The 11,337-nt window shown below is 35.4% G+C and overlaps 1 protein-coding gene and 1 non-coding gene across 2 annotated transcripts; both read right to left on the bottom strand.

The window, feature by feature from the left end:
• Nucleotides 1–211: 211 nt before the first annotated feature.
• On the bottom strand, nt 212–6,097 carry LOC145572298 (uncharacterized). The gene is made up of 11 exons (XM_081631292.1): nt 5,851–6,097; nt 5,595–5,703; nt 3,376–3,464; nt 3,183–3,239; nt 2,957–3,065; nt 2,769–2,870; nt 2,091–2,155; nt 1,329–1,432; nt 1,052–1,116; nt 735–789; nt 212–547 (listed from the first exon to the last, which is right to left on the bottom strand). Exons 1-11 carry the CDS (start codon nt 6,006–6,008, stop codon nt 387–389), a joined length of 1,074 nt encoding a protein of 357 aa, XP_081487418.1. The 5' UTR covers nt 6,009–6,097; the 3' UTR covers nt 212–386.
• A 58-nt stretch (nt 6,098–6,155) lies between these two features.
• On the bottom strand, nt 6,156–6,228 carry TRNAA-UGC (transfer RNA alanine (anticodon UGC)). The gene has a single exon. It is a non-coding gene; the product is annotated as a tRNA-Ala (tRNA).
• Between the last annotated feature and the right edge of the window lie 5,109 nt (nt 6,229–11,337).

The following is an 11,337-nucleotide window of genomic DNA, read 5'->3' as shown; positions in this document are numbered from 1 at the left end:
TTATCAATTGTAAAGAGTAGTCTATACAATTTTGATTTTTTATTTTATCAATAATTTAGTTGTTTCTTTATAGAATTACTTAAAAAAACACAGTTCTCGAAAAATGAAGCATTTAAAAATAGGCAGGAGTAGGAGGCAAAAGGTGTCGTGCACGCATTTGCGTGCGCTTCTAAGCTTGTATGAGTAATACGACTAGTTAAAATTCAAAATATTTTGCCAAACTGAACCAAAAGGGCTAGCTTCATGGTTTATCATATTACATAGGATTCAAAAGTCCAAAGATGCACATACTTACAAGTCTTATAAGTTACAAGCAAAGCCATAAATTGAAAGGCTAGAAATAAATTAATTTAAATACAAAAGAAAATTATCTCACATTACCAATCCTAGGGACATGGATTTGGAAATCTTGAATGAACCTTGTTTATCTCAGCAACTACTTCAGCTGATAACTCAATGTGACATGCATTAACAATCTCCTGAAGCTGCAATATCTTGGTTGCTCCAAAAACAGCACTTGCTACAAGGGGGTGCTTCAAAACAAAAGCTGCCAAACAGGAGTCAATAATCAAAGAGATTAGTACTTCGTAATTGCCAAAAGTAGATAAATATTAGAACTAAGAATTAAGGTGATGGACTGACTGAAGTCAGTGCATGCAATACAAATGCAGACAATCATATTTTACTAGCACCAGAAAGGAAAGGGGAAGGTGAAAATGGGAGATATGGCATACCAATTGCCAAAGAAACCGGATGAAGGCCGTACTTTTCTGCTATTTGAAGGTACTCCTGCAGTAAAAGTGAAAGCTTTAACAACTCTAGTTGTCGGCACAAAAAATGCCAAGGCTCAATAGCATATCCAAAAAAATATTAAACATTTGACTGCTTTGTTCTCAGCGGGGAGGTAGCTACAAGTTCCAAGAACCACATCATAATTCATGATCAAACTAGTTGTAGTTGCATGTTGAGTTTAGAAATTTGTGAGCAACATAGAGCAAGAACAGGTTATCAACAGGAGTGATAAGTCCTGAAGCTGGAAAAAAATATGTACCCTAGTGGCTAATTTTGTAGCAGCATTGGAAAGGCTATATCTGGATTCCCCTTCTGAATATCTTCCTGCTTGCCAAAAGTGTAAAAATCAATATACAGATTACAGCGTATAAATCAAGTTGTGTGATGTCATATTTTAAAATTAGAAGAGAGTGAGGGATAGCTCAAGTGGTTAGAGCTCCCTCCCGATTCCAGGAGATCCTGGGTTCGATTCTCACCCCCGCCCTTGTGGCTCTCTAAACACCAAAAAAAATATTTTAAAATTAGAATATAAAAACCTCTGAAAAGATTCAATCGAGCATCTGCAGGACCACTATCATCTCCAAAGTATTTACCAGACAGTATGCCCATAGCCAAAGGACTGTAAGCTAACAAGAAGATGCTGCAAAGGGTTGAACAGGAGTATCACAGTGAATTTCAAGTAAAGCATTTACGGTGTATTTGGATAGAAGGAAATGGAGGGAAAGGAAGGGAAGAGAAATGGAGAGATGGGGTATCTTTCATTTGGATAACAAATGAGGAAGGAAGGGAATTAGAGGGGAGAGAAATGAAGGGATTAAATTGTAGGAAATTGATCCTTCCAACAGTGGAGAGGTTTGGAAGGAAACTCACCATTCTTCCCTCCCCTCCTCTTCTCCTCCCTTCCCTTCTTTTCCTTACCCTTTCTTTATCCAAACACACTGTTAAACAGAAAGAACGAAAGGCCACATAGAAGTAGCAACTTAATTATATAACTGACAAATACAGTTTAGTAACAAAAGTTGGGAGAAATTTTGCAGCAAGACAACATGAAGCAAAGCTTACAAAAGATATTCTAAAAGCAAAAAAGGGGTTTGATGAATAAAGCTCGCTTAAATTTTATGACATTACAGAAAATAGGCAAACAACTTAATGCTAATAGTAACGACTAGCATTTTAGTACATTATTTCTTACCACAAAATAAATCTATCAAAATTTTATCAGAATATTATTCATCTCGGCATCAACCAACAAGAATTCGTCTACTTCACATGCATAGAATTGATTCAAGATAGCATACCTCTCATGATGACAGCACTCAGCCAATGCAGAATCAAAAGTGCGGCAGAGCAAGCTGTATGAGTTCTGGTAGACCAAGATTCACTGTTAGGACACATCTTCCACAGTTTTAGAGCAGCAAGATAGATTCAAAACATCAACTTTCTTTAGTTTCCTACTTTTTTAGTTTTGTGTATTACAGAGTTTATACTTTATAGAAGTAGGAGGAAGGGGAGGGAGGACCACTTGGATATCTTAATCCAAAAAAAGAGCAGATAGATTCTGCAGGACATAGGCCTTGTTTGGCAAATGGCCGTTAGCGGTTGGCTATTGGCTGGTTCACTTGGCTTGTTTGACCAACTGGAATATTTGGCTATTTATAATGACTTTTGAAATTGCTTGTTTAAGTTGACTGTTTACAAAAGTGTTTGGTAAATTAATTGTTGGTTATTGGCTGTTTATTAGATAATTTGTGGGCTAACAAGCCAAAAGTCAACAAAAAAAGCTACTCAAAGCAGCTTTTTCATTTTGGCTTAAAAGCCAGCTTTTTCACTGATTAAAAAGCCAATTACCAAACAGCTTTTTCATTTTTTGGCTGTTTGACCACATAAAAAAGCCAAAAGCAAACCAAAAAGCCATTTACCAAACATAGCCATAGTCAAACAAGGATCAAGCCTTCTTTGAGGTAGTAGAATGGAACCTGCAAGGAGACAATTTTTGGACAGCCATCAATTCTATCCGCGACTTGAACGAACTTCATCACACCATATGGTGTTTCATTACTAAGTCCAATATATCTGACCTACAACAACAAAATACCACTAACATGTAAGAAGAGCATGCAATGCTGTTAGAAGCTTGACAAATAGCTTAATCTACAATCTCTACCTTGCCAGCATCAACAGCTCCGGTAAGTGCATGAAGCTGCTCCTCAATAGGGGTTGAAAAGTATTGTCTGCTTGAATCATACTCTGTTTCTCCAAACATGGGGACATACCTATAAAAGGACAAGACAAATGTAACTATAACATGCAGCCATAATTTGTTTATTACACCTAGAAAGAGATTATGCCACCAGTTACAACTGAGAGGACAAAGAAGACAACATACAAACCGATCAGGCCAGTGAATTTGATACAGATCAATATAATCAGTTTGTAGGCGCAATAGGCTGTGCAATGTTAATAAGAACATTTGTTAGAGCAGATTAGATAAAACAAAAGAAGAAATGAAACATAAGCAGTCACAAACGACCACTGTGGTAGGAAAAAACAAGAAAGGGAAAATATGAGAGCATGGAAACAAACCTGTTATCTATGGCTTCTGTGATGTTCTTTGCATCTAAACACTCTGGCCCACCTCGAATCCATGTCATCTGCCCAGACGGCCCAGCAACCTGCAGATTAAACAGAGAAGGAAAAAAAAACCAAATCCGTTCAAAAATATGCGACAAAGCTACAAACAGGGTGAAAAGACAATTCTATCACGTTAATAAAATCTCTCTAGGCAGAAGGCGGATTTCAGAATCAATAAATTTGTAAACAATTAAAGTTGTTGGAAGGTGTGTGATGATGGCCTTCTAATGAAGGTTTATACAAGTTAAGAAATGCGAAGGAAAACTTTGAATAACAGTATCTATCAGAAGGCTTAGTCTTTAATGATAAGAGTTTTGCTTTGAAAAAAATGATCACCCTTATAAAGACCACTAATAAAGCTTGGTTGTTATAAAGGATTTAGATAGAGACAAACCACAAACCTTCTAATGTCAATAAAGGTCCTAAGTCAAATTCATGCGATTCCTTGATTTAAAGAAAAAACGTCCGGCAATTAAATTCTAGAAATATATTTACTGCTAACGGGCATTATTAAGAAAATTAGCGCTATGAGCAAAGCTTGTCTTTGGTATGGCAGTGTTGACATTTTTGGAGCAGGTTATCTTAATTAGGAGACCCTCTGCTACCCCAAAAAAGTTAAAGGGCTAAGTTTCAGGCATGAATGGAGGAATGAAGCTGCAGTATGAAAGATTTGGAAGTAGCCAGGAAACAGGATTCACTTCAGGTTAGATGTGTCCTTTGTGTGTGCAGCAAAGGACCAAGTTGGGTGGGGTATGAGCCTCCAGCAGAAAATGCCAGCTGGGCAAGAAAATGTGTATGCAGGATCAAGAATGTGTTCAAAGATGTGATTCATATGAATAATTGGCCTGATAACTGGAAATATTCAATGAAAAAAAATGCTTATCAGAATTTCTTGGTTCTCACACGACTTGGACCTGGACTTAACTTGTGTGGAAAAGGTTTTCTGTACCAAGTGTAGAATTATTGCTTGGTTTTCATGTACAGGAAGGCTCCAAACAAAAGGGAAACTCTGTAAGTTTGGAATTTGAGCAGACGATTGATGTTTGATCTGTAATGACTGTTCTGGGACACAAGCATCTACTCTGTGATTATATTTTCAGTACCAGGTGCATAACTAGCGTGTTATCATGACTGCACCTTAGAATAACTAAAGATCCATCGCTCACCTTCTTATCTGTCTAAGAAGATCATATAATTGGTTTACATTTAAGGAGAAACTAGCTGCTGCTGCACCAGTTGCTATAGCTTATACTATACAGCAAGTCAGAAATAAGTACTAACGAATTCAAAAGATTTTGAACATTAGCACAGCAAAATGTATAAAAGCAAAATCGTACAAAAAAAATTTTAGAGAGTAAAGTCAGTAATGTAGATAGAGCTTGGCTGGACTGCAAGTAGATGTAGTACCAGTTGTTTTTGGCCCATGAGCTGGAAAAACCAGAGAATCCTTCCTAGAAAGTGCATCCCTCACTCCTCCACTACACGATTGATAGGTTGTAATTGAATTTTATGAGAAAATTACGGGGTAAAATATTTACTTACCAAAAGAACAAAAATCTACATTTTAGCATCTCTCTAAGCTTAACTAATGGATCAAATCTTCAAGACAGCACGTCATAAAATATATTTGTCACAATATATGAGGCAGAAAAAGTGATATTGGTAGCTTCAAAAATCAAAATAACTGGAGGAAGCAACATTTATGGTTGAAACAGTAGCTCTTAGCTAGTGTTTACAAAATCAAAAATTAGCTTAGTGAAGGGGATAATGTGTGAATCATATAACCTAATAAGTAAATTTCACAGCTCCCTTGAGAAACTGCAAACATCATCTTTCATACAGTGATTGATGCAGCAGAGAAAATAAAAATTCTTTTGATTTCAACCATTGCAGCAAGAAACCAAAAAGGCGATAGACTTTCAGCTAATGTTCTTTGCTATCAACCAAAGGATACTTTGCATTGACCTTATCTTTGAGCTAACCTAGCCTTACTTTCCTAATCATGCTACTCCCTTTGTCCCAAAACAAGGCCGCGTTTTTATCCTAGCGTGTCCCGAAATTAATTCGTAACTCAATTTGTGCAATCGAGCACAAAATCAGTCAATTAAGCAAAGACAATCACAATTATGCACAGACAATTCACAGAAATGCCAGAAGCTTAATATATTAACCTTAGTAGCCAAAACAATACGGTCCCTCGGAATGTTTCGGTCTTTAATCCATTGTCCCATATACTCTTCACTCCTTCCCTGGGTCTCACCACGCTGCGGAACCGGATACCTAATCAACAGACATTCACACACACCAAATTGAAACACAAACAAAATCACACAGAAAATCTCAAAAACATATACATAAATAACTATAACAATTAGCAATTGAACTATAATTTTCATAAAAATGATAAAAAATTCAGAAGATAATTACATTTCAGCAGAATCGAAGAAATTGATGCCGGAATCAAAGGCAGTGTCAAGAAGACGAAATGATTGTTGAAGCGAGTTTTGTTCGCTGAAAGTCATGGTTCCGAAGCATAGCTTAGAGACGGTGAGATTTGGAGCGAGATTGAAGAGAGGAACTGCCATTGTTGGTGGAAAATTGGAAACCCTAATTTGAAGCAGGCAGCTATGGCGGGAAGTTTAATTGGGAATTTGCATTATCCGTTTTGGTGGTTAGGGAGAAACTGGAAAAAGTGAAAGTAGGTTTACAAATTAAAAAAAAAAAAAGAAAAATGGAGATGCAGGGTATCGAACCCTGTACCTCCCGCATGCAAAGCGGGCGCTCTACCATTTGAGCTACATCCCCATTTGTGGAGTTTAATATGTATATTTTGTAGCAATCTATTTTCTCTAAAAAATGTTACATTTTTTTTTTGAAAATTCTCATTGATAGCCATGTAAAATTACAAATTCTCAATGAAAACAAAATTGGTGGAGGTCACTGGCGCGAGGTGGAGGTGGGGAGTAGGGTGGCTGGTTTTTTTTATTAGGTTAATTTATTGTTTAATTAAGCTAATTGGTTGCTAATTGTAAAATTATTGTTATATTTGGAAAACTTGTAAAAATTAATGCTATTTGAGATAATTTGCCAAATATTTTGTTACCATTGAGAATGTGCAAAATTACATAGCTACCATTGAGAATATACTTTTTTTTATGAAACCCAAAAAAAAAAGTTACATTTGATATACCAACTAGTGTGCGGCCCGGACGTTGCACCGGGTTACCACTTTGATTAAATTGTTTTTTTTATGAAATATATTATCATCTTTCTTGATAAAAGGAAATATATTATCATCGATTATATATGTTATGCATAAATGTTAAAAATAATGTTACTAATTGATAAAGAATATAGAAAGATAATTTTTAACACTCTATTGTTTGTGAAATGTTGATTTTACTCCTCTTATTTTTTTTTTCAAACTGTTTATCTCATATTTCCTTTTTAATTGATGCATGCCATTTATAGTTATATTTATATGCATAGATAACATCAATTGTTATTGACTAAGATGGTAAGGAAGTAGATCTTGTTTTCAAGCTTTTTAATAATAGTTGGAATGATTTGTTAATTGGTAATGACGTGTCATTAAATGATGATGTGACACAAAGGCGTTCCTGAGCAAGCCTACATGCCATGTGGCGCCTTACTCAAATAATCAAGTCTTCATTTCATGTGCTTAAAAATATGTATTGTACAAGATTTGAACCCACAACCTTAAGGTTAAAAATTATGGTGTTAACCACTGAGCTATTACCATATTACATGTTATTTTGCCAAAATTAAATATAAATAAAGATTTCAATATGGAATTAATGCAGTAACTCGGGGCGTCACTCGAGCCTAACAACTAGTTTTTTCCTTAATAACCGCGTAAAATTATCAAACGCAACTTACAGAGGGAGTAAATAAATTAGGAACAAAAGTTATTCAAGTAACTTTAATCTACAAAAAAAATGAAAAAAAATTTACTCCCTCTATCCCATAATATAGTTCTTGTTTGTGTTTTTTCACGGTATCTAAGGAATAGGAGGAGAAACTGGATAAACTACATTAATAAAAGTGAAAAGTACTGTAATACCCTAGAAATTCCCTTTATTTAAAATACTCTTTTTACTCTAATTAAAACTATTTTAAGGAAATATCCAAAATATTATAACCACCGTGATAACGGCTTTAGGCTATTTTTCAAAGTCACACAGCAGAAGTCTAAAATAAAAACCAACTTTTAGAATAAAACTTGAGTTCACAACCTCAAAACAAAATAAAAATAATTAAATCACAAGTTGGAACCATTCCAAACATGGCCCTTTTAAAATCCAACTTAAAATAAACACATTAAGGTTAGTCCATAAAAAATAATTCAAAACATAAAACTAGGAAAACATAACAAGTAACTCTCGACACTCATTCCCATCATGCTCTTCATGCTTCAAGTACTTGTCACTTGCCCTTTATTTTAACCCTCTACTCACCATATAAATGGGTCATAGTAGGGCCAATCAAAGGAAAGCCAAACACAAAAGCATGAATCAGCAAAAGCTGAGTACATATGCACCACACTAACATGAATATCCTATCAATAAGAATAGTAATAAAACATGATTGTCATACAGTCACAGACAACTTACCTTTGGATTAATAGCAATATTAGTTATTAATTAATAGTTTTGGATTACGCATCGAACATGTTTCCTTCCTTAAAAATACAACCCATTAAAATGGAACTTCCATCCAGGCAGCTATCCCAATTGGCACCTACTATGTCATACCTTGGTGACGGAATTCCAGCACATAAATAATAACAAAAGAAAGTGCAGCTAGTTGTACCCCTGTAGAAGTTATGCTCAAATATAAAGTTACATAACTCCCCCCATATGTTCATACTCAAGGTATATACGTTCCAAGAATTTTGATGCGTATCCTCTTACACTTTACGTGATTTATCAATTTAACATGTGAAGACTCCAACCAATCAATCAACAATAAACATAATAGTAATCAACACATTCTTGCAATTAATTCTTAAATTAATTAGTAAGCACATACTATTTATTTTAATTAAGGTTCCTGTAGGGAATATTTCAAGCATCCCACACTTCAGCCCATTGTGATCATACACTAAAGTATGGTGACGTCCAAAAGGAAGGAAGCAAGAGCAAAAGAGTCGCTAACAAGTTTTAGGAACTTATAAACCGTTCACAGAATGAAGGTTACACCCCATGAGATTGCTAACTCCATAGTGGTTCTGAACCATGACTGGATATTCGGGGATGAAGGTACAAATCCAACCTAAAAGAGATTGAATCTGCCCTTAAAATAGGCATCTACTTTATTCTTCTTGTATTCATGTGCGCTTTCTAACTAACATACAACCAATATATTAATCCAAAACCTGTTTAATCTATGTTGGTTGATTATTAATGCACAAACAAATCTATTATTGGCGATCACTTGAATTAAAATCATATTAGCCTAAATAAAATTATTAATTATCTTATTAAGCATGATTTCAAGTACAAATTCCCTTTAATCCTGCAAGAGAGGGCGTGATCAAATAATAACAATAATATCAAGCAACAATAATTATTGATACAACAAATCATCATCATAATAATAATCTCATCAAAGCATAGTAATAGCAAGATCCTAGACATGATACTAACAAGATTAATAACAAATCCTAACATGTCGCTAAGCATTAAAGATCAAAGCTTTAGCCCTAACATGATACTAACATGATAGAAGAAGATAAGAAGCAACTTAAGCATGATACTAGAAAACAATAAAAGCATCCTAACATGATACTAGAAATTAAAATAATATAAGAACAATAAAACAACTTACTTTGTTGCCTCGTATCTCTTTCTATCAAAACAATACACACGTTAGTAACTTCAATGAAAATATTAAATCAAACAATTAATTTAAATAATTGAAATAGGGATTTGGGACCAAACCCTCAGAAATTAGCAACCTTCCACGTCTAAGGCGAAGACAACTTCGAGCTTGGCTAGGTGCGTCTAATACTCGTGAATGCGGTATTGTATTTTTGAAAAGGGAAGGCTTAGAAAAAGAGAGAAAGAACAAGCTTCTAGTTTTGAGAGAGAGAATAGAATTAGATGATTGTTGACGATTGAAAACAGGGGAAAACAACCCTATTTATAGAGAAAACATCCGGAACGTTTAGAAAAGAGTCGGAATTTGACTCGAAGTAAAACTGCCCCTATCGAGCCGCGATAGACTCCTCGCAGCGCAATGGTGCGGCTACGATAAAACAGTTGTACAGAGTCCTTCCCCTAATATAATCAGGCGATTAGACTCCATATTTATCATTAATTTAAGATCAGTTTATCATTAAAATATTCGTTTTATCCCCAAATTAAATTCTTTATTTTTTCTAAATAATATAAAAGTATAATTATTAATCCTAATTCCATTAGAACTTAAAAAAATAACCTTCTAGATTAATCTAGAAAATTAAATTAAATCTTAATAACTTTAGGAATAACAATTAATGGGCCCTCCACTTGATCATTAGGCCGTATATAAAATCATTTTGGGCCAAATTTAGTATTTTGGCCATAACTTTCTCATTATTCATCGGAATTGGGCTTATAATATATCGTTGGAAAGCTCTTTTCGAGTCCCATCCAACTACACTATTATTGGACCCATATCATGGACCAAATTAAATTGGATTGTACATTTTCCATAAAAAGAGGTATGAAAAGAAATATTTTTATTTAAAATAGGTGCATCACGAGACTCTTTCACATTTCACCTCGTTCGATAATCAATGACGTGAAAGATATTCATCACTGGATTTAGTTTTTGGAGAGACACAATTTGGTGTCTATAGTTCCTTGCCTAGTTTTGTGCACAAAATTGCACGATTACTACCTTGGTGCATAGAATGCACTAATAAACTCCTTGATTCGATCTCAACTTACTTGAGTGAGCAAATAAATAAACTAACTTCCTTGACTCAACACCAATAATAAATGGGTGAGAATAAAATTTATGAATCATGTTCAATGATTCTAATTATACCTCTTTTAAACATACATAAGTCTTGCTCATTAACTTCATGCTTCCTTGATACTCAGAAATAAAACATACTTCCATGATTCACATATATTCAACTTGTATCATGCTTCAAATATCATATTCATATGCTTGCATAATAATTCATGTTCAACCAACATCAATTCCAAGCATATAATCAACCAAACGTGCTACTTGATTTGGGTAAAAATACCCTAGGCCAGTTGGCCCAATCAGAGTCCGCCACGTGTCACTGAAAGGGGCACCACTTTGGACCTCTCAGGGAACGACACGTGGCAGACGGATAAAAGGACCTGGGATTGGCGGCTTTCAGGCCCAAATCCCGAGGTCTGCAAAAGCTGCGTGAGTATTCCCTAGGGCACGAAACCCTAGGGAGTGCACGTTTTTCGAGAAGCCTATAAATAGGAGATGACCTCCTCATTTATGGCAACGTGAGACATCTTGACATTCAATACGAGATACGTTTCTTTTGACACTCTTTACGAGATATACTTAGTGATTACTAATCATTGTTAGAACTGTCACTCTCAAGAGAACAGTACACCAGAGCTTGGAATCCGAGCAGATAACCCTTTACATTCCGCACCTTATTCTTCGGACTTAGACTAACTTAAGCTTCGGAGGCGGACCACCGACCATTCGGTGCTCCGTTGTTTTGCAGGTACAGGCATCCAAGCGAGCATCCAGTCTTAGTGTTGTAACTCTCCCAAGGGACTCAAAAAACCCCGAAACATTTGGCGCCGTCTGTGGGGAGAGTACCTCTAAGATGGCCTCTTTGGAAATTGTACCCATTTCTATAACTAATCGGCCTCCAGAAACCAATCGGCCACTGGAGACTAATCA

Source organism: Chenopodium album, chromosome 12 (assembly GCF_948465745.1).
Source record: "Chenopodium album chromosome 12, dcCheAlbu1.1, whole genome shotgun sequence".
In the NCBI taxonomy this organism is placed as follows: Eukaryota; Viridiplantae; Streptophyta; class Magnoliopsida; order Caryophyllales; family Amaranthaceae; genus Chenopodium; species Chenopodium album.
Note: the sequence above shows the minus strand (reverse complement) of the source record. Positions and strands in the feature narration are given on the sequence as shown.